General features: G+C 47.3%; 1 protein-coding gene across 5 annotated transcripts in view; it reads right to left on the bottom strand.

Moving 5' to 3' along the window:
* The window catches only part of LOC106570917 (WD repeat and FYVE domain-containing protein 3), a 326,816-nt gene that overhangs the window by 90,303 nt on the left and 210,965 nt on the right, over positions 1–25,548 (bottom strand). For all 5 annotated transcript variants that reach the window (XM_045695421.1, XM_045695420.1, XM_045695419.1 and 2 more), the window contains 10 exons: positions 24,245–24,463; positions 18,692–18,873; positions 17,467–17,698; positions 16,393–16,550; positions 14,126–14,237; positions 13,176–13,366; positions 12,758–12,910; positions 12,437–12,510; positions 8,689–8,850; positions 4,510–4,604 (listed from right to left, as the gene is read on the bottom strand). In XM_045695421.1, the coding sequence (XP_045551377.1) occupies positions 4,510–4,604; positions 8,689–8,850; positions 12,437–12,510; positions 12,758–12,910; positions 13,176–13,366; positions 14,126–14,237; positions 16,393–16,550; positions 17,467–17,698; positions 18,692–18,873; positions 24,245–24,463 (1,578 nt within the window). The remainder of the gene's footprint in view (positions 1–4,509; positions 4,605–8,688; positions 8,851–12,436; positions 12,511–12,757; positions 12,911–13,175; positions 13,367–14,125; positions 14,238–16,392; positions 16,551–17,466; positions 17,699–18,691; positions 18,874–24,244; positions 24,464–25,548) is intronic.

A 25,548-nucleotide genomic window follows, 5' to 3' on the forward strand; every position in this document is an offset into this window, starting at 1 on the left:
ATCATTACCTGGAACACAATAGACAATATTACCACTACTATTACTACAATAATATTACTGTACTGAATACTGAGAGGAGACCCCCAATGTCTTCATCACTTGGAACACAAATTAAGTGATTACATTTTATTATTCATGCGATTGAGAATCAACAAAAATGGAACAGAACAGCATAGTTTTGGCATTGTTCAATAATCTCTATGCTAGTTAGTGACAATCATCTCTGAAAATTAGTGACAACAATCTCTATGTAAATTAGTGACACCAATCTCTATGCAAATTAGTGACAATCTTGATGTAAATTAGTGACACTATGCTAGCTAGTGACAATGATATCTCTGCAAATTAGTGACAATAATCTTTGTCGTAGTTAATGACAATCTCTATGTAAATGAGTGACAATAATCTCTATACTAGTTACTGACAATACTCTAAATGAGTGACAATAATCTCTGTACTAGTTAGTGACAAGCATCTCTATACTAGTTAGTGACAATCATCTCTATACTAATTAGTGACAATCATCTCTATACTAGTTAGTGACAAGCATCTCTATACTAGTTAGTGACAATCATCTCTATACTAATTAGTGACAATCATCTCTATACTAGTTAGTGACAAGCATCTCTATACTAGTTAGTGACAATCATCTCTATACTAGTTAGTGACAATAATCTATGCCAGTTAGTGACAAGCATCTCTATACTAATTAGTGACAAGCATCTCTATACTAATTAGTGACAATCATCTCTATACTAGTTAGTGACAAGCATCTCTATACTAGTTAGTGACAATCATCTCTATACTAATTAGTGACAATCATCTCTATACTAGTTAGTGACAAGCATCTCTATACTAGTTAGTGACAAGCATCTCTATACTAGTTAGTGACAATCATCTCTATACTAATTAGTGACAATCATCTCTATACTAGTTAGTGACAAGCATCTCTATACTAGTTAGTGACAATCATCTCTATACTAATTAGTGACAAGCATCTCTATACTAGTTAGTGACAAGCATCTCTATACTAGTTAGTGACAATCATCTCTATACTAATTAGTGACAATCATCTCTATACTAGTTAGTGACAAGCATCTCTATACTAGTTAGTGACAATCATCTCTATACTAATTAGTGACAATCATCTCTATACTAGTTAGTGACAATCATCTCTATGCTAGTTAGTGACAGCAATCTCAATGCTACTTAGTGACAATCTTGATGTAAATTAGTGACACTATGCTAGCTAGTGACAATGATATCTATGTAAATGAGTGACAATCTATAGACAAGTTAGTAACAATCTCTGCAATTTAGTGACAATAATCTTTGTCGTAGTTAATGACAATCTCTATGTAAATGAGTGACAATAATCTCTACACTAGTTAGTGACAATCCTCTCTATACTAGATAGTGACAATTTCTATGCTAGTTAGTGACAATCATCTCTGGAAATTACTCACAATCTCTATGCTAGTTAGTGACAATAATCTCTACACTAGTTAGTGACAATAATCTCTATACTAGTTAGTGACAACAATCTCTATGTGAATTAGTGACAACAATCTCTATGTAAATTAGTGACAACAATCTCTATGCTACTTAGTGACAATCTTGATGTAAATTAGTGACACTATGCTAGCTAGTGACAATGAGATCTCTGAAAATTAGTGACAATAATCTTTGTCGTAGTTAATGACAATCTCTATGTAAATGAGTGACAATAATCTCTATACTAGTTAGTGACAATACTCTAAATTAGTGACAATAATCTCTGTACTAGTTAGTGACAATCATCTCCATACTAGTTAGTGACAATCATCTCCATACTAATTAGTGACAATCATCTCCATACTAATTAGTGACAATCATCTCTATGCTAGTTAGTGACAATAATCTATGCTAGTTAGTGACAATAATCTATGCTAGTTAGTGACAATAATCTATGCTAGTTAGTGACAATAATCTATGCTAGTTAGTGACAATAATCGCTACGTAAAAAAGTGACAACAATCTCTACACTAGTTAGTGACAATAAACTCTATGCTAGTTAGTGACAGTAATCTCTGTAAATTAGTGACAACAATCTCTATGCTACTTAGTGACAATCTTGATGTAAATTAGTGACACTATGCTAGCTAGTGACAATGATATCTCTGCAAATTAGTGACAATCTATATACAAGTTAGTAACAATCTCTACAATTTAGTGACAATAATCTTTGTCGTAGTTAATGACAATCTCTATGTAAATGAGTGACAATCTCTACACTAGTTAGTGACAATTTCTATGCTAGTTAGTGACAATCATCTCTGTAAATTACTGACAATCTCTATGCTAGTTAGTGACAATAATCTCTGCTAGTTAGTGACAATAATCTCTATGCTAGTTAGTGACAATAATATATACGTACATTTGTGACAATAATCTATGCTAGTTAGTGACAATAATCTCTATGTAAATAAGTGACAACAATCTCTATGCTAGTTAGTGACAATAATCTCTACGTAAATTAGTGACAAAAATCTACAGTCGTGGCCAAAGGTTTTGAGAATGACACAAATATACATTCTGAAGAGTAATCAGATGAATTGCAATTAATTGCAAAGTCCCTCTTTGCCATGCAAATTAATTGAATTCCCCAAAAACATTTCCACTGCATTTCAGCCCTGCCACAAAAGGACCAGCTGACATCATGTCAGTGATTCTCTCGTTAACACAGGTGTGAGTGTTGACGAGGACAAGGCTGGAGATCACTCTGTCATGCTGATTGAGTTCGAATAACAGACTGGAAGCTTCAAAAGGAGGGTGGTGCTTGGAATCATTGTTCTTCCTCTGTCAACTATGGTTACCTGCAAGGAAACACGTGCCGTCATCATTGCTTTGCACAAAAAGGGCTTCACAGGCAAGGACATTGCTGCCAGTAAGATTGCACCTAAATTAACCATTTATCGGATCATCAAGAACTTCAAGGAGAGCGGTTCAATTGTTGTGAAGAAGGCTTCAGGGCGCCCAAGAAAGTCCAGCAAGCGCCAGGACCGTCTCCTAAAGTTGATTCAGCTGCAGGATTGGGGCACCACCAGTACAGAGCTTGCTCAGGAATGGCAGCAGGCAGGTGTGAGTGCATCTAAACGCACAGTGAGGCGAAGACTTTTGGAGGATGGCCTGGTGTCAAGAAGGGCAGCAAAGAAGCCACTTCTCTCCAAGAAAAACATCAGGGACAGGCTGATATTCCGCAAAAGGTACAGGGATTGGACTGCTGAGGACTGGGGTAAAGTCATTTTCTCTGATGAATCCCCTTTCCGATTGTTTGGGGCATCCAGACTAAAGCTTGTCCGGAGAAGACAAGGTGAGCGCTACCATCAGTCCTGTGTCATGCCAACAGTAAAGCATCCTGAGACCATTCATGTGTGGGGTTGCTTCTCAGCCAAGGGAGTGGGCTCACTCACAATTTTGCCTAAGAACACAGCCATGAATAAAGAATGGTATCAACACATCCTCCGAGAGCAACTTCTCCCAACCAACAGTTTGGTGACGAACAATGCCTTTTCCAGCATGATGGAGCAACTTGCCATAAGGCAAAAGTGATAACTAAGTGGCTCGGGGAACAAAACATCGATATTTTGGGTCCATGGCCAGGAAACTCCCCAGACCTTAATCCCATTGAGAACTTGTGGTCAATCCTCAAGAGGCGGCTAGACAAACAAAACCCCACATATTCTGACAAATTCCAAGCATTAATTATGCAAGAATGGGCTGCCATCAGTCAGGATGTGGCCCAGAAGTTAATTGACAGCATGCCAGGGCAGATTGCAGAGGTCTTGAAAAAGAAGGGTCAACACTGCAAATATTGACTCTTTGCATCAACTTCATGTAATTGTCAATAAAAGCCTTTCACACTTATGAAATGCTTGTAATTATACTTCCGTATTCCATAGTAACATCTGACAATAATATCTAAAGACACTGAAACAGCAAACTTTGTAGAAATTAATATTTGTGTCATTCTCAAAACTTTTGGCCACAACTGTATATGCTAGTTAGTGACAATAATCTCTATACTAGTTAGTGACAATAATCTCTGAAAATTAGTGACAGTAATCTCTATAGTAGTTAAGGACAATAATCTCTCTGTAAATTAGTGACAATAATCTCTATACTAGTTAGTGACAATCATCTCTATACTAGTTAGTGACAATCATCTCTATGCTAGTTAGTGACAATCATCTCTATGCTAGTTAGTGACAATCATCTCTATGCTAGTTAGTGAGAATCATCTCTATGCTAGTTAGTGACAATCATCTCTATGCTAGTTCGTGACAATAATCTCTATGTAAATTAGTGACAATAATTGCTAGGTAAATTAGTAATCTCTATGCTAGTTGGTGACAATATCTATGCTACCTAGTGACAATAATCTCCATGGTAGTTAGTGACAATAATCTCTAAACTTGTGTGTGTGTGAGTGTGTGAGTGTGTGTGTGTGTGTGTGTGTGTGTGTATTACCTCCATCTATCTTCTCCTCGTTGTTGATCTCCATCACTACAAACTTCTCACACACAGCAAAGGTTGGCAGAGTGGATGAGATGAACTGGCCAAACCTATCAAACACACCATAAGACAGACAGAGACACATGAGCTACATGAGTATATACAGTATGTTCTCATGAAGGGATTTGTAGTCAGTTGCGAGGACTGGGGAGACCAGTAGCCCACCAGCAGCAAGTTTAGTTCACACGTTATTCGTTGCCTGGCAATGGACTTCAACCAGCAACCTTCTGACTACTGGTCCACCTCTCTGACGTCTAGGCTTACCGTAGCAGGTCGTATGGGTTGGGGAAAGTGGAGAGTGTGTTATTATCGTATGGGTTGGGGAAAGTGGAGTGTGTGTTATTACCGTAGCAGGTCGTATGGGTTGGGGAAAGTGGAGAGTGTTATTATCGTATGGGTTGGGGAAAGTGGAGAGTGTGTTATTATCGTAGCAGGTCGTATGGGTTGGGGAAAGTGGAGAGAGTGTTATTATCGTATGGGTTGGGGAAAGTGGAGTGTGTGTTATTACCGTAGCAGGTCGTATGGGTTGGGGAAAGTGGAGACTGTGTTATTATCGTAGCAGGTCGTATGGGTTGGGGAAAGTGGAGACTGTGTTATTATCGTATGGGTTGGGGAAAGTGGAGTGTGTGTTATTACCGTAGCAGGTCATATGGGTTGGGGAAAGTGGAGTGTGTGTTATTACCGCAGCAGGTCGTATGGGTTGGGGAAAGTGGAGAGTGTTATTATCGTATGGGTTGGGGAAAGTGGAGAGTGTGTTATTATCGTAGCAGGTCGTATGGGTTGGGGAAAGTGGAGAGTGTGTTATTATCGTAGCAGGTCGTATGGGTTGGGGAAAGTGGAGAGTGTGTTATTATCGTATGGGTTGGGGAAAGTGAAGTGTGTGTTATTACCGTAGCAGGTCATATGGGTTGGGGAAAGTGGAGAGTGTTATTATCGTATGGGTTGGGGAAAGTGGAGTATGTGTTATTATCGTAGCAGGTCGTATGGGTTGGGGAAAGTGGAGAGTGTGTTATTATCGTAGCAGGTCGTATGGGTTGGGGAAAGTGGAGAGTGTGTTATTATCGTAGCAGGTCGTATGGGTTGGGGAAAGTGGAGAGTGTGTTATTATCGTAGCAGGTCGTATGGGTTGGGGAAAGTGAAGAGTGTGTTATTATCATATGGGTTGGGGAAAGTGGAGAGTGTGTTATTACCGTAGCAGGTTGTATGGGTTGGGGAAAGTGGAGAGTGTGTTATTATCGTAGCAGGTCGTATGGGTTGGGGAAAGTGGAGAGTGTGTTATTATCGTATGGGTTGGGGAAAGTGGACAGTGTGTTATTACCGTAGCAGGTCGTATGGGTTGGGGAAAGTGCAGAGTGTGTTATTATCGTATGGGTTGGGGAAAGTGGAGAGTGTGTTATTATCGTATGGGTTGGGGAAAGTAGAGTGTGTGTTATTACCGTATGGGTTGGGGAAAGTGGAGACTGTTATTATCGTATGGGTTGGGGAAAGTGGAGTGTGTGTTATTACCGTAGCAGGTCATATGGGTTGGGGAAAGTGGAGTGTGTGTTATTACCGTAGCAGGTCGTATGGGTTGGGGAAAGTGGAGAGTGTTATTATCGTATGGGTTGGGGAAAGTGGAGAGTGTGTTATTATCGTAGCAGGTCGTATGGGTTGGGGAAAGTGGAGAGTGTTATTATCGTATGGGTTGGGGAAAGTGGAGAGTGTGTTATTATCGTAGCAGGTCGTATGGGTTGGGGAAAGTGGAGAGTGTGTTATTATCGTAGCAGGTCGTATGGGTTGGGGAAAGTGGAGAGTGTGTTATTATCGTATGGGTTGGGGAAAGTGAAGTGTGTGTTATTACCGTAGCAGGTCATATGGGTTGGGGAAAGTGGAGAGTGTTATTATCGTATGGGTTGGGGAAAGTGGAGTATGTGTTATTATCGTAGCAGGTCGTATGGGTTGGGGAAAGTGGAGAGTGTGTTATTACCGTATGGGTTGGGGAAAGTGGAGAGTGTGTTATTATCGTAGCAGGTCGTATGGGTTGGGGAAAGTGGAGAGTGTGTTATTATCGTAGCAGGTCGTATGGGTTGGGGAAAGTGCAGAGTGTGTTATTATCGTAGCAGGTCATATGGGTTGGGGAAAGTGGAGAGTGTGTTATTATCGTATGGGTTGGGGAAAGTGGAGAGTGTGTTATTACCGTAGCAGGTTGTATGGGTTGGGGAAAGTGGAGAGTGTGTTATTATCGTAGCAGGTCGTATGGGTTGGGGAAAGTGGAGAGTGTGTTATTATCGTATGGGTTGGGGAAAGTGGACAGTGTGTTATTACCGTAGCAGGTGGTATGGGTTGGGGAAAGTGCAGAGTGTGTTATTATCGTATGGGTTGGGGAAAGTGGAGAGTGTGTTATTATCGTATGGGTTGGGGAAAGTGGAGTGTGTGTTATTACCGTATGGGTTGGGGAAAGTGGAGAGTGTGTTATTACCATATGGGTTGGGGAAAGTAGAGAGTGTGTTATTACCGTATGGGTTGGGGAAAGTGGAGAGTGTGTTATTATCGTATGGGTTGGGGAAAGTGGAGAGTGTGTTATTATCGTATGGGTTGGGGAAAGTGGAGTGTGTGTTATTATCGTATGGGTTGGGGAAAGTGGAGTGTGTGTTATTATCGTATGGGGATGGGGAAAGTGGAGAGTGTGTTATTATCGTAGCAGGTCGTATGGGTTGGGGAAAGTGGAGAGTGTGTTATTACCGTAGCAGGTCGTATGGGTTGGGGAAAGTGGAGTGTGTGTTATTATCGTAGCAGGTCGTATGGGTTGGGGAAAGTGGAGAGTGTGTTATTATCGTAGCAGGTCGTATGGGTTGGTGAAAGTGGAGAGTGTGTTATTATCGTAGCAGGTCGTATGGGTTGGGGAAAGTGGAGAGTGTGTTATTATCGTATGGGTTGGGGAAAGTGGAGAGTGTGTAATTATCGTAGCAGGTCGTATGGGTTGGGGAAAGTGGAGAGTGTGTTATTATCGTAGCAGGTCGTATGGGTTGGGGAAAGTGGAGAGTGTGTTATTACCGTAGCAGGTCGTATGGGTTGGGGAAAGTGGAGAGTGTGTTATTACCGTAGCAGGTCGTATGGGTTGGGGAAAGTGCAGAGTGTGTTATTACCGTAGCAGGTCGTATGGGTTGGGGAAAGTGGAGTGTGTGTTATTATCGTAGCAGGTCGTATGGGTTGGGGAAAGTGGAGAGTGTGTTATTATCGTAGCAGGTTGTATGGGTTGGGGAAAGTGGAGAGTGTGTTATTATCGTATGGGTTGGGGAAAGTGCAGAGTGTGTTATTACCATAGCAGATCGTATGGGTTGGGGAAAGTGGAGAGTGTGTTATTATCGTATGGGTTGGGGAAAGTGGAGAGTGTGTTATTACCGTAGCAGGTCATATGGGTTGGGGAAAGTGTAGAGTGTGTTATTACCATAGCAGATCGTATGGGTTGGGGAAAATGGAGAGTGTGTTATTATCGTAGCAGGTCGTATGGGTTGGGGAAAGTGGAGAGTGTGTTATTATCGTAGCAGATCGTATGGGTTGGGGAAAGTGGAGAGTGTGTTATTATCGTATGGGTTGGGGAAAGTGCAGAGTGTGTTATTACCATAGCAGATCGTATGGGTTGGGGAAAGTGGAGAGTGTGTTATTATCGTAGCAGGTCGTATGGGTTGGGGAAAGTGGAGAGTGTGTTATTATCGTATGGCTTGGGGAAAGTGGAGAGTGTGTTATTATCGTATGGGTTGGGGAAAGTGGAGAGTGTGTTATTATCGTAGCAGGTTGTATGGGTTGGGGAAAGGTGGAGAGTGTTATGACCGTAGCAGGTCGTATGGGTTGGGGAAAGTGGAGAGTGTTATTACCGTAGCAGGTCGTATGGGTTGGGGAAAGTGGAGAGTGTGTTATTATCGTATGGGTTGGGGAAAGTGGAGAGTGTGTTATTACCGTAGCAGGTCGTATGGGTTGGGGAAAGTGGAGAGTGTGTTATTATCGTATGGGTTGGGGAAAGTGGAGAGTGTGTTATTATCGTATGGGTTGGGGAAAGTGGAGAGTGTTATTACCGTAGCAGGTCGTATGGGTTGGGGAAAGTGGAGAGTGTGTTATTATCGTATGGGTTGGGGAAAGTGGAGAGTGTGTTATTACCGTAGCAGGTCGTATGGGTTGGGGAACCCTTGCAGTAGCAGACTCAATACGTTGCTGATAGCAGAGATGGTGGGCTGAGACAGAGATGTGTCTCTCAGGGTTAACAGCAGCTTGGGAATCAACTGGAACTCTCGTAACAACTTTGCGTTCTTCGCTGCCTCACTGTGAAGGGGGAGAAGAGGACAGCCAGACAGCCGGTTGATATATTACACAAAGGAAACCTGGTCTTCCTGTGTCTTTGTTTTCCATAAACCCCAGGGGATTAAGATTATAGTTTCACTATTAACTGAAATATCACATTTACATAAGTATCCAGACTCTTTACTCAGTATGTCACGCTCTGACCTAAGAGAGCTGTTTTTTCTCTGTTTAGGTAGGTCAAGGTGTGATAGGGGGTGGGCATTCTATGTTGGTATTTCTATGTTTTGGCCGGGTGTGGTTTCCAATCAGAGGCAGCTGTCTATCGTTGTCTCTGATTGGAAGCCATACTTAGGCAGCCTTTTTCCCCCTTGGTTTTCGTGGGTAGTTGCTTTCTGTTTAGTTTGTATGACCTGACGGAACTGTTGGCTGTCATTTTGTTTATTTTGTCTTGTGTTCGTTTTCATAAAAAAATAACGATGAGCAGCGCCTTGGTCTCCTCTATATGACGCCCGTTACTCAGTACTTTGTTGAAGCACTGAGTGCAGCGATTACAGCCTCGAGTCTTCTTAGGTATGACCCTACAAGCTTGGCACACCTGTATTTGGGAAGTTTCTCCCATTCTTCTCTGCAGATCCTCTCAAGCTCTGTCAGATTGGATGGGGAGTGTCGCTGCACAGCTATTTTCAGGTCTCTCCAGAGATGTTTGATTGGGTTCAAGTCCGGACTCTGGCTGGGCCACAAGGACTTTCAGAGACTTGACCCGAAGCCAAGACAATGCAGGAGTTGCTATGGGCTTAGGGTTGTTGTCCTGTTGGAAGGAGAACCTTCACCTCTGTCTAAGGTCCTGAGAGCTCTGTAGCAGGATCTCTCTGTACATTCATCTTTCCCTCGATCCTGACTAGTCTCCCAGTCCCTGCCACTGAAAAATATCCCCACAGCAAGATGCTTCCACCACCATGCTTCACCGTAGAGATGGTTCCATGTTTCCTCCAGACGTGATGTTTGGCATTCAAGCCAAAGAGTTCAATCTTGGTTTCATCAGACCAGAGAATCTTGTTTCTCATGGTCAGAGTCCTTTAGGTGCTTTTTGGCAAAACTTCAAGTGGGCTGTCATGTGCCTTTTACTGACGAGTGGCTTCCGTCTGGCCACTCTACCATAAAATACCTGATTGGTGGGGTGCTGCAGAGATGGTTGTCCTTCTGGAAGGTTCTCCCATCCCCACAGAGGAACTCTGGAGCTCTGTCAGAGAGACCATCAGGTTCTTGGTCACCTCCCTGACCAAGGCCCTTCTCCCCGATTGCTCAGTTTGGCTGGGTGTCCAGCTCTAGAAAGAGTCTTGGTGGTTCCAAACTTCTTTCATTTAAGAATGATGGAGGGCAGTATTTTTGGGGACCTTCAATGCTGCAGAAATATTTTGGTACCCTTCCCCAGATCTGTGCCTCGACACAATCCTGTCTCAGAGCTCTAGAGACAATTCATTCGACCTCATGGCTTGGTATTTGCTCTGACATGCACTGACATCTGTGGGAAGTTATTTACAGTTGAAGTTGGAAGTTTACATACACTTAGGTTGGTGTCATTAAAACTTGTTTTTCAACCACTCCACAAATCTCTTGTGAACAAACTATAGTTTTGGCAAGTCGGTTAGGACATCTACTTTGTGCATGACAAGTAATTTTTCCAACAATTGTTTACAGACAGATTATTTCACTTATAATTCACTGTATCACAATTCCAGTGGGTCAGACGTTTACATACACTAAGTTGACTGTGCCTTTAAACAGCTTGGAAAATTCCAGGAAATTATGTCATGGCTTTAGAAGCTTCTGATAGGCTAATTGACATCATTTGAGTCAATTGGAGTTGTACCTGTGGATGTATTTCAAGGCCTACCTTCAAACTCAGTGCCTCTTTGCTTGACATCATGGGAAAATCAAAAGAAATCAGCCAAGACCTCAGAAAAACAATTGTAGACCTCCACAAGTCTGGTTCAGCAATTTCCATACGCCTGATGGTACCACGTTCATCTGTACAAACAATAGTACTCAAGTATAAACACCTTGGGACCACGCAGCCGTCATACCGCTCAGGAAGGAGACACATTCTGTCTCCTAGAGATGAGCGTACTTTGGTGCGAAAAGTGCAAATCAATCCCAGAACCACAGCAAAGGACCTTGTGAAGATGCTGGAGGAAACGGGTACAAAAGTATCTATATCCACAGTAAAACGAGTCTTATATCGACATAACCTGAAAGGCTGCTCAGCAAGGAAGAAGCCACTGCTCCAAAACAGCCATAAAAAAAGCCAGACTACGGTTTGCAACTGCACATTGGGACAAAGATCGTACTTTTTGTAGAAATGTCCTCCGGTCTGATGAAACAAAAATAGAACTGTTTGGCCATAATGACCATTGTTATGTTTGGAGGAAAAAGGGGGATGCTTGCAAGTCGAAGAACACCATCCCATCCGTGAAGCACGGGGGTGGCAGCATCATGTTGTGGGGGTGCTTTGCTGCAGGAGGGACTGGTACACTTCACAAAATAGATAGCATCATGAGGGAGGAAAATTATGTGGATATATTGAAGCAACAACTCAAGACATCAGTCAGGAAGTTAAAGCTTGGTCGCAAATGGGTCTTCCAAATGGACAATGACCCCAAGCATACTTCCAAAGTTGTGGCAAAATGGCTTAAGGACAAAAAAGTCAAGGTATTGGAGTGGCCATCACAAAGCCCTGACCTCAATCCTATAGAAAATTTGTGGGCAGAACTGAAAAAGCGTGTGCGAGCAAGGAGGCCTACAAACCTGACTCAGTTACACCAGCTCTGTCAGGAGGAATGGGCCAAAATTCACCCGACTTATTGTGGGCAGCTTGTGGAAGGCTACCCAAAATGTTTGACCCATGTTTAACAATTTAAAGGCAATACTACCAAGTACTAATTGAGTGTATGTAAACTTCCGACCCCCTGGGAATGTGATAAAATAAGTAAAAGCTGAAATAAATCATTCTTTCTACTATTATTCTGACATTTCTCATTCTTAAAATAGAGTGGTGATCCTAACTGACCTAAGACAGGGAATTTTTACTAGGATTAAATGTCAGGAATTGTGAAAAACTGAGTTTAAATGTACTTGGCTAAGGTGTATGTAAACTTCTGACTTCAACTGTAGACAGGTGTGTGCCTTTCCAAATCATGTCCAATCAATTGAATTTACCACGGGTGGACTCCAATCAAGTTGTAGAAACATCTCAAGGATGATCAATGGAAACAGGATGCACCTGAGCTCAATTTCAATTCTCATAGTAAAGGGTCTGAATATTTACGTAAATAAGGTATCTGTTATATATGTTTAATACATTTGAAAACATTTCTAAAAACCTGTTTTCGCTTCATCATTATGGGGTATTGTGATGTCATTATGGGGTATTGTGATGTCATTATGGGGTATTGTGATGTCATTATGGGGTATTGCGTGCAGATTGGTGAGGACAAAAATTAATTTTTGTGATTAGAATAAGGCTGTAACGTAACAAAATGTGGAAAAAGTCAAGGGGTCTGAATACTTTCTGAATTCACTGTATAGCAGGAGTTAAATCATCCCTCACCTGGACTCAGTGAGGAGCTCTATAAAGTGTTCAAACAGGGACAGGTGCAGTTCGTAGGGTGCATGTAGCCACACCTGAGGAGACAGAAAGATCATTTGAAAACCTCTACAAACACACCACACCAGAAAACCAACAACATCATTTTGTCTCCAGGGACCACGTTTGGCTCGACCTGGTTCAGTTACCCTGAGGCCCATTGTGTTTGGCTTGCACCAAGGACCACCAACCACCATTTTGGCTCAAACTGGATCAGTTTCCCAGAGGCCATTTTGGCTCAAAACCGGAGCCAGTTCCCCTGAGGCCCATTGGTTTAGTGCTAACCTCGAAGTCACAGAGCAGGTCCTGGAAGGCGGTGGTGTTGGGGATGATGGAGGTCTCGTGGCCGCTGTCTACTGTTCCCACCAGGGAGAAAGTCAGATGCAGGATGTGGCTGTTCAGTAGGTGACGCTTTTTCTTCAACAACATGGCCAGCAGCTAGAGACCCCGAAATAACAGACACGTACTACCGTTAGACTGAGTTATATTACTGTTGTATTATAACAACAGCAGACAGGATGTGGCTGTTCACCAGGTGACGCTTCTTCTTCAACAGTATGGCCGACAGGTACAGCAGAGAAACAACAGTTTTGTCTGAGCAACAATGTTCACACAAATATTGTGTGGCGTGTCCACAAATGTATTGTAAATGTAACTTGAGTGTGAACTAGGCCATATTGCATTGTGGGTAGTGTAGTTGTACCTGGTAGCCTTTGATGCGCTCCATCTCCTTGCTGGCCAGCGGGTTGCTCTTGACGACGCACACCATCGCCTTGACGGCCGCATAGAGACCCTCAACGTCCTGCGCCATGGCAACCAGGCCCAAAATGGCCGCCGCCCCGCCCACGTACTGCAGGTTGGTCGCCACAGGCTTGGGGACGAACGCACGCACACCTGGAAGAGAGCAGAGCGGAAGAGTTAGTCTACAGATAAGGTGTGTGTGTAGTTGGTGACCACAGACTTGGGGACAAACACACACCAAGGTATTTTCTAATTATTTATAAAAAATAAATGAAAAATGGGGTCGTTTTTACAAAATGTTCTCCCTAATTGCTTGTTACAACCTTGTCTCATTGCTGCAACTCCTCAATGTTGTCGGGAGAGGCGCAGGTCGAGGCATACGTCCTCCGAAACATGACCAACCTAGACACATAGTTCTTAACACACTGCCCGCTTAACCCGGAAGTCAGCTGTACCAACGTGTCAGAGGAAACACTGTTCAACTGATGACCAAAATCAGCTTGCAGGCGCCCGACCCGCCACAAGGAGTCGCTAGAGCGTGATGAGCCAAGGAAAGCCCCCTGGCCAACCCTCCCCTAACCCGGACGGCGCTTGTCCAACTGTGCGCTGCCCGATGGGGCTCCCGGTCACGTGGATGGAACCCCAGGATATAGTGCCGCCTCAACACTGCGGTGCAGTGCCTTTTACCGCTGATCCACTCGGGGCAAAAGTTATTTTAAAGGCACAATCTGTTGTTACAAGATTTGCTTATATGGCCAATTCAACCCCGATTGATAGTTACATTCTCCAAGTATCCTTACCCCTTACCCGGGTATCCTGACCCCTTACCCAGGTATCCTAACCCCTTACCCAGGTATCCTAACCCCTTCCCCAGGTATCCTAACCCCTTCCCCAGGTATCCTAACCCCTTACCCAGGTATCCAATGACAGCTGCTCCTATGGTGCGAGCTGGACCGTTGAGGTGACCGGCCGCATTGTGGATCAGCTTGACCGGAGTGGCATTCTCATGAGATGACACAGCCAACTGAGGAGAGGGGAGAGAAGGGGGAGAGGGGGAGAGAAGGGGGGAGAGGAGAGAAGGGGGAGAGGGGAGGAGGAGAGGGGGAGGGGGAGAGAAGGGGGAGAGGGGAGGAGGAGAGGGGGGGAGAGAAGGGGGAGAGGGAAAGGGGAGAGAAGGGGGAGAGGGGAGGAGGAGAGGGGGGAGAGGGAGATAGGGGAGGAGGGGGAGAGGAGAGGAGGAGAGTGGGCGAGAAGAGGGAGAGGGGGAGAGAAGGGGGAGAGGGGAGGAGGAGAGAAGGGGGAGAGGAGAGGAGGGGGAGAGGAGAGGAGGAGAGGGGCGAGAGAAGGGGGAGAGGAGAGGAGGAGAGAAGGGGGAGAGAAGGGGAAGAGGGGAGATGGGTGAGTTGAAATAAAAGGGGGAGAGAGGAGAGGAGGGGGAGAGGAGAGGAGGAGAGTGGGCGAGAAGAGGGAGAGGGGGAGAGAAGGGGGAGAGGAGAGGAGGAGAGAAGGGGGAGAGAAGGGGAAGAGGGGAGATGGGTGAGTTGAAATAAAAGGGGGAGAGAGGAGAGGAGGGGGAGAGAAGGGGGGAGAGAAAAACAGGTGAAAATCTGTCTTCAATCCCAAGACATTATACCCAAAGCAACCCGTGTTAATCTACTGTTGTTAAATCTGCTGCCTCTGCACCCAACTGTTCTCTACAGAGATTCACCTTTAGTACACTCACACAGGGAGAGAGGCCATGGGGTTCACCTGGGAAACCACTTCACAGGTGGGGTGGAGATAACATTGTAACAGGTGGTGTGGGGGTAACATTGTAACATGTGGAGATAACATTGTGTTACAGGTGGTGTGGGGATAACATTGTGTTACAGGTGGGGTGGAGATAATTGTGTTACAGGTGGGGTGGAGATAACATTGTGTTACAGGTGGGGTGGAGATAACATTGTGTTACAGGTGGGGTGGAGATAACAGGGTGTTACAGGTGGGGTGGAGATAATTGTGTTACAGGTGGGGTGGAGATAACATTGTGTTACAGGAGGGGTGGAGATAACATTGTGTTACAGGTGGGGTGGAGATAACATTGTTATAGGTGGAGATAACATTGTGTTACAGGAAGAGATAACGTTGTGTTACAGGTGGGGTGGAGATAACATTGTGTTACAGGTGGGGTGGAGATAACATTGTGTTACAGGTGGGGTGGAGATAACAGGGTGTTACAGGTGGGGTGGAGATAATTGTGTTACAGGTGGGGTGGAGATAACATTGTGTTACAGGAGGGGTGGAGATAACATTGTGTTACAGGTGGGGTGGAGATAACATTGTGTTACAGGTGGAGATAACATTGTGTTACAGATGGTGTGATTGATTAATTGATTGATGTTTATCGTTCTTCAAGAGGAAATTATTTTCACAGCTCATACACCAATCACATAGAAGCACAACAGGAAACAAAGGGCCGAAAGACATACAGGATAGTAGTACAAAAAGGACCGTAGTACATACAGGACCGTAGTACATACAGGACCGTAGTACATACAGGACAGTAGTACATACAGGACCGTGGTACATACAGGACCGTAGTACATACAGGACCGTAGTACATACAGGACCGTAGTACATACAGTGGTACATACAGGACCGTAGTACATACAGGACCGTAGTACATACAGGACAGTAGTAGCCCTTGCTGTCCAGTGTGTGTGTGTGTGTGTGTGTGTGTGTGTGTGTGTGTGTGTGTGTGTGTGTGTGTGTGTGTGCGTTAACGATGCTAACCCGTTTAGCGATGGCCTTGCTGTCCAGCGTGTGTGTGTGTGTGTGTGTGTGTGTGTGTGTGTGTGTGTGTGTGTGTGTGTGTGTGTGTGTGTACGTTAGCGATGCTAACCTGTTTAGCGATGGCCTTGCTGTCCAGCTTGTGTGTGTGTGTGTGTGTGTGTGTGTGTGTGTGTGTGTGTGTGCGTACGTTAGCGATGCTAACCTGTTTAGCGATGGCCTTGCTGTCCAGCTTGTGTGTGTGTGTGTATGTGTGCGTACGTTAGCGATGCTAACCTGTTTAGCGATGGCCTTGCTGTCCAGCTTGTGTGTGTGTGTGTGTGCGTATGTTAGCGATGCTAACCTGTTTAGCGATGGCCTTGCTGTCCAGCTTGTGTGTGTGTGTGTGTGCGTATGTTAGCGATGCTAACCTGTTTAGCGATGGCCTTGCTGTCCAGCTTGTTGTAGACCTTGCGTATCTTGGCCACGGTGAGGGCAGAGACTGAGAGGGCGTACAGGCTGAAGGATACCTTCTCCTCTGGGACCAGGGCGACTGGATATGAAGGCTCTCCAGTCTTAGAGTCTTTACCTGAAGGGGAGAGATACACGAGAATCCCCCGTGGTTCCTCATACAACAACAGACAGATACTCACAGGACACGTAAACAGCCTGGACCCTGTGTAGTTGGCTTACAACTCTCTGTGTGTGTGTGTTCTCTCTGTGTGTGTATGTGTGTTCGCTCTGTGTGTGTGTGTGTTCGCTCTGTGTGTGTGTGTGTTCGCTCTGTGTGTGTGTGTGTGTGTGTTCTCTGTGTGTGTGTGTTCTCTGTGTGTGTGTGTGTGTTCTCTGTGTGTGTGTGTGTGTGTTCTCTGTGTGTGTGTGTGTGTGTGTGTTCTCTGTGTGTGTGTGTGTGTGTTCTCTGTGTGTGTGTGTGTGTTCTCTGTGTGTGTGTGTGTGTGTTCTCTGTGTGTGTGTGTGTGTTCTCTGTGTGTGTTCTCTGTGTGTGTGTGTGTGTTCTCTGTGTGTGTGTGTTCTCTCTGTGTGTGTGTGTTCTGTGTGTGTGTGTGTGTGTGTGTTCTCTGTGTGTGTGTGTGTGTTCTCTGTGTGTTCTCGCTCTGTGTGTGTTCTCTCTCTGTGTGTGTTCTCGCTCTGTGTGTGTTCTCGCTCTGTGTGTGTTCTCGCTCTGTGTGTGTTCTCTCTCTGTGTGTGTTCTCTCTCTGTGTGTGTTCTCTCTCTGTGTGTGTTCTCTCTCTGTGTGTGTTCTCTGTGTGTGTGTGTTCTCTGTGTGTTCTCCCTCTGTGTGTGTGTGTTCTCTGTGTGTTCTCTCTCTGTGTGTGTGTGTTCTCTGTGTGTGTGTTCTCCTCTCTACTCTCGTCCCGTGTGGCTCAGATGGCAGAGCGTGACACTTGCAACGTCAGGGTTGTCGGTTTGATTCCCACGGGGGGAATGTGTGAAAATGTGTCTCTCTGCTAAACGACTCAAATGTAAATCTAAAATGTACTCACAGAGCAGGTAGACGGCCTGAAAGCTTCCCGTGTAGTTGGGTCCCAGCTCGTACACCGCCGCAACGCTGGCAGCAGGAAGACCCTCCTCCAGGAAGTGTGTGGGCCCCAGGCGCCACACCAGATTGGACAGCTGTCTCTGGGCAGGGGGCGTGCCTATGTAGCTGTACACGGTGCTGACCACAGGGGGGTTCGTGCTACCAGACCCACCCGGAGAGCTATGGATGTAGTGGAGCTGGAGAGGACAGAGAATAGACCGCTGTTATTAAAACTAAAATATATGTTTTATTGTACCTTCCTCTGGTAGAGGGTCTGGGGGGGGGTAACGTTTAATACAGGTAGTCTTCACTCACTCACACTTTCAAATAGGCACACAGTCACATGCATACACATACGTGCACACACACGCTCTCACACACACACACACACACACTCTCTCACACACACACGCTCTCTCACACACACACGCTCTCTCACACACACACGCTCTCTCACACACACACGCTCTCTCACACACACACGCTCTCTCACACACACGCACACACACACACGCTATCACACACGCTATCACACACGCTCTCACACACACATGCTCTCACACACACACACGCTCTCACACACACACACACGCTCTCACACACACGCTCTCACACACACGCACGCACGCTCTCACACACGCACACACGCTCTCACACACGCACACACGCTCTCTCACGCACACACGCTCTCTCACGCACACACGCTCTCTCACGCACACACGCTCTCTCAAGCACACACGCTCTCTCACGCACACACGCTCTCTCACGCACACACGCTCTCTCACGCACACACGCTCTCACACACACACACGCTCTCACACACACACGCACACACACACACACACACACACACACACACACACACACGCACCCTCTCTCACACACACGCACGCTCTCTCACACACACGCACACACGCTCTCTCACGCACACACGCTCTCTCACGCACACACGCTCTCTCACACACGCTCTCTCACACACGCTCTCTCACACACGCTCTCTCACACACGCTCTCACACGCTCTCTCACACACGCTCTCACACGCTCTCACACACACACACACACACACACACACACACACACACGCTCTCACACACGCTCTCACACACGCTCTCACACACGCTCTCACACACACACACACACACACACACACACACACACACACACTCACGCTCTCACACACAGCCCCTACCTTGGTGGTTTGGACCAGTTGTCCGTCGATGTATAGCGTGGCCATGCTGTTCTTCAACATGCCTTTACTCATGACTAACAGCAGGTGGTGCCACTGGCCCTCTCCGATCAGCTCTCCGCAGCGGAACCTGGCGCAGCACGGCAAAACCTCGAAGAACGAAGACTCCTCGCTGAAATCATCCACTGTTGGGGGGGGGGGGGGCATAGTAAAGTAGTTAACTTCATCGGGGTAGGGGGCAGTATTTTGACGTCCGGATGAAAAGCGTGCCCGTAGTAAACTGCCTGCTACTCAGGCTCAGAAGGTAGGATATACATATTATAAGTAGATTTGGATAGAAAACACTCTGACGTTTCTAAAACTGTTTGAATGGTGTCTGTGAGTATAGCAGAACTCATATGGCAGGCAAAAACCTGAGAAAAAAATCCAACCAGGAAGTGTGGAAATCTGAGGTTTGCAGTTTTTCAAGTGATTGCCTATCTCATAACACAGTGTCAATGGGGACATTTTGTACTTCCTAAGGCTTCCACTAGATGTCAACAGTCTTTAGAACGTCGTTTCATGCTTCTACTGTGAATGGGGAGAGAATAAGAGCATATGGAGTCAGATGACTGAGAAAATGACATGAGCTCAATCTCGCGCGCTCCCGTGAGAGTTAGGTGTGTTCCTTTTCATTTCTGAAGACAAAGGAATCGTCCGGTTGGAATATTATGGAAGATTTATGATAAAAACATCCTAAAGATTGATTCTATACATCGTTTGACATGTTTCTACGAACTTTAATATAACTTTTTAGACTTTTCGTCTGAACTCACTGCGCGAGCACAGTGGATTTGGATTACTCGACTGAACGCGCGAACAAAATGGAGGTATTTGGACATAAAGATTAACTTTATCGAACAAAACAAACATTTATTGTGGAACTGGGAATCCTGGGAGTGCATTCCGATGAAGATCATCAAAGGTAAGTGAATATTTATAATGTAATTTTGGTCATTTCTGTTGACTCCAAAATGGCGGGTAACTGTATGGCTTGTTTTGATATCGGAGTGCTGTACTCAGATTATTGCAAAGTTTGCTTTCGCCGTAAAGCTTTTTTGAAATCTGACACAGCGGTTGCATTAAGGAGAAGTGTATCTATAATTCTTTGAATAACAGTTGAATATTTTATCAACATTTATGATGAGTATTTCTGTAAATTGATGTGCTCATTCACCGGAGGTTTTGGAGGCAAAACATTTCTGAACATCACACGCCGATGTAAAATGGGGTTTTTGGATATAAATATGAACTTTATCGAGCAAAACATACATGTATTGTGTAACATGAAGTCCTATGAGTGCCATCTGATGAAGATCATCAAAGGTTAGTGATTAATTTTAGCTGTATTTCTGGTTTTTGTGACGCCTCTCCTTGCTTGGAAAATGGCTATGTGGACACTAGCGTCCCACATACCCCAGAGAGGTTAACATAGTAAAGTTGTTAACATAGTAAAGTATTTAACATGGAAAAGTAGTTAACATGGTAAAGTAGTTAACATGGTAAAGTAGTTAACATGGTAAAGTAGTTAACATGGTAAAGTAGTTAATATGGTAAAGTAGTTAATATGGTGTTGTAAAAGTGTTTTCCACATGGGTTTGAAGCAGGGCTGGAACTTGAGGATTTTGGGGCACACGGCTGACTGGTAGACTACAGTTCTGACTCAAATCGATGCCATGAAATACTTGAAAAGACAATATTTCACTAGTCGGCTGGTAAGTTAGCCAGCATTTCTACTGGCCCAATCTGAATAGTACTAGCCTTGGGCTAGCTTCATTTCCATCCCTGGTTTGAAGAGTATTTTGGTGATGTTGGTTGTGGTTGTATATGTGTATGAGGGGGAGAGGAGAGGAGAGGAGGGAGAGAGGAGGGGTAGAGGAGGGAGAGAGGAGGGGTAGAGGAGGGAGAGAAGAGGGGGAGAGGAGGGGTAGAGAAGGGAGAGAGGAGGGAGAGAGCAGGGGGAGAGGAGGGGGAGAGGAGGGGGAGAAGAGGGAGAGAAGAGGGAGAGAAGAGGGGTATAGAAGGCGGAGGGAGGGAGGAGGGAGAGAGGAGGGGGAGATGAAGGAGAGAGGAGGGGGATAGGAGAGAGGAGGAGGGGTAGAGGAGGGGTAGAGGAGGGGTAGAGGAAGGAGAGAGGAGGAGGAGAGGAGGGAGAGAGGAGGGGTAGAGGAGGGAGAGAGGAGGGGTAGAGGAAGGAGAGAGGAGGGGTAGAGGAAGGAGAGAGGAGGGGTAGAGGAAGGAGAGAGGAGGGGTAGAGGAAGGAGAGAGGAGGGGTAGAGGAAGGAGAGAGGAGGGGTAGAGGAGGGGTAGAGGAGGGGTAGAGGAGGGGTAGAGGAGGGGTAGAGGAGGGAGAGAGGAGGGGTAGAGGAAGGAGAGAGGAGGGGGAGAGGAGGGGGAGAGGAGGGGTAGAGGAAGGAGAGAGGAGGGGTAGAGGAGGGGTAGAGGGGGGGTAGAGGAGGGGGAGAGGAGGGGTAGAGGAGGGGTAGAGGAAGGAGAGAGGAGGGGGAGAGGAGGGGGAGAGGAGAGGTAGAGGAAGGAGAGAGGAAGGAGAGAGGAGGGGTAGAGGAGGGGTAGAGGAGGGGGAGAGGAGGGAGAGAGGAAGGAGAGAGGAGGGGGAGAGGAAGGAGAGAGGAGGGGTAGAGGAGGGGTAGAGGAGGGGTAGAGGAGGGGTAGAGGAAGGAGAGAGGAAGGAGAGAGGAGGGGGAGAGGAAGGAGAGAGGAGGGGTAGAGGAGGGGTAGAGGAGGGGTAGAGGAGGGAGAGGAGGGGTAGAGGAGGGGTAGAGGAGGGGTAGAGGAGGGGGAGAGGAGGGGGAGAGGAGGGGGAGAGGAAGGAGAGAGGAGGGGTAGAGGAGGGGTAGAGGAGGGGTAGAGGAAGGAGAGAGGAGGGGTAGAGGAGGGGTAGAGGGAGAGAGGAGGGGTAGTGGAGGGGTAGAGGAGGGGTAGGGGAGGGGTAGAGGAAGGAGAGAGGAGGGGTAGAGGAAGGAGAGGAGGGAGAGAGGAGGGGTAGAGGAGTGTTAGGAGGTGTAGAGGAAGGAGAGAGGAGGGGTAGAGGAAGGAGAGGAGGGAGAGAGGAGGGGTAGAGGAGGGTTAGGAGGTGTAGAGGAAGGAGAGAGGAGGGGTAGAGGAGGGGTAGAGGAGGGGTAGAGGAGGGGTAGAGGAGGGGTAGAGGAGGGTTAGGAGGTGTAGAGGAAGGAGGAAGGAGAGAGGAGGGGTAGAGGAGGGGTAGAGGAAGGTTAGGAGGTGTAGAGGAGGGGTAGAGGAGGGGTAGAGGAGGGGTAGAGGAGAGTTAGGAGGTGTAGAGGAAGGAGAGAGGAGGGGGAGAGGAGGGGTAGAGGAGGGTTAGGAGGTGTAGAGGAGGGGTAGAGGAGGGTTAGGAGGTGTAGAGGAAGGAGAGAGGAGGGGGAGAGGAGGGGTAGAGGAGGGGTAGGAGGTGTAGAGGAAGGAGAGAGGAGGGGGAGAGGAGGGGTAGAGGAGGGGTAGGAGGTGTAGAGGAGGGGTAGAGTGGGGGGGTAGAGGAGGGGTAGAGGAGGGTTAGGAGGTGTAGAGGAGGGGTAGAGGAGGGGTAGAGGAGGGGTAGGAGGGGTAGAGGAGGGGTAGAGTGGGGGGGTAGAGGAGGGGTAGAGGAGGGTTAGGAGGTGTAGAGGAGGGGTAGAGGAGGGTTAGGAGGTGTAGAGGAGGGGTAGAGGAGGGGTAAGGAGGTGTAGAGGAGGGGTAGAGGAGGGGTAAGGAGGTGTAGAGGAGGGTTAGGAGGTGTAGAGGAGGTGTAGAGGAGGGGTAGAGGAGGGAGAGAGGAGGGTTAGGAGGTGTAGAGGAGGGGTAGAGGAGGGGTAAGGAGGTGTAGAGGAGGGGTAGGAGGTGTAGAGGAGGGTTAGGAGGTGTAGAGGAGGGGTAGAGGAGGGTTAGGAGGTGTAGAGGAGGTGTAGAGGAGGGGTAGAGGAGGGGTAAGGAGGTGTAGAGGAGGGGTAGAGGAGGGGTAGAGGAGGTGTAGAGGAGGGTTAGGAGGTGTAGAGGAGGTGTAGAGGAGGGAGAGAGGAGGGTTAGGAGGTGTAGAGGAGGGGTAGAGGAGGGGTAAGGAGGTGTAGAGGAGGGGTAGAGGAGGGTTAGGAGGTGTAGAGGAGGTGTAGAGGAGGGGTAGAGGAGGGGTAAGGAGGTGTAGAGGAGGTGTAGGAGGTGTAGAGGAGGTGTAGAGGAGGGAGAGAGGAGGGTTAGGAGGTGTAGAGGAGGGGTAGAGGAGGGGTAAGGAGGTGTAGAGGAGGGTTAGGAGGTGTAGAGGAGGTGTAGAGGAGGTGTAGAGGAGGGGTAAGGAGGTGTAGAGGAGGGGTAGAGGAGGGGTAGAGGAGGTGTAGAGGAGGGTTAGGAGGTGTAGAGGAGGTGTAGAGGAGGGAGAGAGGAGGGTTAGGAGGTGTAGAGGAGGGGTAGAGGAGGGGTAGAGGAGGTGTAGAGGAGGGTTAGGAGGTGTAGAGGAGGGAGAGAGGAGGGTTAGGAGGTGTAGAGGAAGGAGAGGAGGTGTAGAGGAAGGAGAGGAGGTGTAGAGGAGGGGTAGAGGAGGGGTAAGGAGGTGTAGAGGAAGGAGAGGAGGGGTAGAGGAGGGAGAGAGGAGGGGTAGAGGGAGAAGACTCCTCACTGAAGTCATCCACTGTGGAAGAGGGAAGGATGTTGTTCCAAGGTTCACATGATAAAACATCAGTGTTAATGTAGGGGTTGAGATTGGGTATGAAGTCATTCAGAGTGAAAGGAAAAGACAATGTCGTGTGAGCGTTGTAAAAACGTTGTGTGTTTGTGGTATAAAGGTTGGGTCGGTGTGGTAGAGAGAGGACCGTATTGGTTTGCGGAGTTGAGAGCAGCGTTAGAATGTACCAGTGTGTTTGATGTTTTCCACTGAATTATTTACAGAGACTGTGTGAATTATGTAGAGATGTTAATCTGGGGGAGTGATTCCAGTACTAGATCATTCATCTGGTTTACAAACCAGGAACAATATTTCAGTTTGGGTAAAGGGTGTGAGCGCGCGTGTACACCTGTATGTACGAGTGTGTTTTCCTGCGTGTGTGTGTTTTCACTGAATGTGTGTGTGTGTGTTTTCCTGCGTGTGTGTGTTTTCCTGCGTGTGTGTGTGTTTTCCTGCGTGTGTGTGTGTGTTTTCCTGCGTGTGTGTGTGTTTTCCTGCGTGTGTGTGTGTGTTTTCCTGCGTGTGTGTGTGTGTTTTCCTGCGTGTGTGTGTGTGTTTTCCTGCGTGTGTGTGTGTTTTCCTGCGTGTGTGTGTGTGTTTGTTTTCCTGCGTGTGTGCGTATGTTTTCGTGCGTGTGTGCGTGTGTTTTTGTGCGTGTGCGTTTGTGTTTTCGTGCGTGTGTGTGTTTTCGTGCGTGTGTGTGTTTGTTTTCGTGTGCGCGTATGTATGTATGTATGTATATGTGTGTGTGTGTGTGTGTGTGTGTGTGTGTGTGTGTGTGTGTGTGTGTGTGTGTGTGTGTGTGTGTGTGTGTGTGTGTGCGTGCGTGCGTGCGTGCGTGCGTGTACCGTAGCTCTGCAGCAGTTCCTCCTTGGTAGACACCGTCAGGGACCGGTCTTTAGCAGACAGAACCACGGCCAGACAAACGTAGTGTTGCTCTGAGGAAGTGGCACGCCGGACCACCGTCAGCAGACGGACAGGGTGGGTGTGGGGGGCGGAGCTGAACCTCTCCACACAGAACCACGTAGAGTAGCTTAGACCAGACGGAGGGGGGAACAGACGCTCTCCTACAGGGAGGGAGGGAGAGGGAGAGGGAGGGAGAGAGAGCTGGTTAAATTAATGAGCCAATGATAACAGCATACTTCATACATGAGGACGAGAGGAGAGAGAAGGGCGAGAGGGAGAGGAGGAAGAGGAGAGAGAGGGGCGAGAGGGAGAGGAGAGAGAGGGGCGAGAGGGAGAGGAGGAAGAGGGGCGAGAGGGAGAGGAGGAAGAGGGGCGAGAGGGAGAGAGGGAGGGGCGAGACGGAGAGGTGAGAGAGGAGAGAGAGGGATGAGAGGGAGAGGAGAGAGAGAGAGGAGAGAGAGAGGAGAGAGAGAGGAGAGAGGGAGAAGAGAGAGAGAGGGATGAGAGGGAGAGGAGAGAGAGGAGAGAGAGGGATGAGAGGGAGGAGAGAGGAGAGAGGGAGAAGAGAGAGAGAGGGATGAGAGGGAGAGGAGAGAGGAGAGAGAGGGATGAGAGGGAGAGGAGAGAGAGGGGCGAGAGGGAGAAGAGAGAGAGAGGGATGAGAGGGAGAGGAGAGAGAGGGGCGAGAGGGAGAAGAGAGAGAGAGGGGGCGAGAGGGAGAAGAGAGAGAGGGATGAGAGGGAGAGGAGAGAGAGGAGAGAGAGGGATGAGAGAGAGGGGCGAGAGGGAGAGGAGAGAGGGAGAGAGAGGGATGAGAGGGAGAGGAGAGAGAGGGATGAGAGGGAGAGGAGAGAAGAGAAGAGAGAGAGGAGAGAAGAGAAGAGAGAGAGGAGAGAAGAGAAGAGAGAGAGGGGCGAGAGGGAGAGGAGAGAGAGGGGCGAGAGGGAGAGGAGGAAGAGGAGAGAGGGGGCGAGAGGGAGAGGAGAGAGAGGGGCGAGAGGGAGAGGAGGAAGAGGAGAGAGAGGGGCGAGAGGGAGAGGAGGAAGAGGGGAGAGAGGGGCGAGAGGGAGAGGAGAGAGAGGAGAGAGAGGGGCGAGAGGGAGAAGAGAGAGGCGAGAGGGAGAAGAGAGAGGCGAGAGGGATAGGAGAGAGAGGAGAGAGAGGGATGAGAGGGAGAGGAGAGAGAGAGAGGAGAGAGAGAGAGGAGAGAGGGAGAAGAGAGAGAGAGGGATGAGGGAGCAGAGAG

Source organism: Salmo salar, chromosome ssa15 (assembly GCF_905237065.1).
Source record: "Salmo salar chromosome ssa15, Ssal_v3.1, whole genome shotgun sequence".
Classification (NCBI taxonomy): Eukaryota; Metazoa; Chordata; class Actinopteri; order Salmoniformes; family Salmonidae; genus Salmo; species Salmo salar.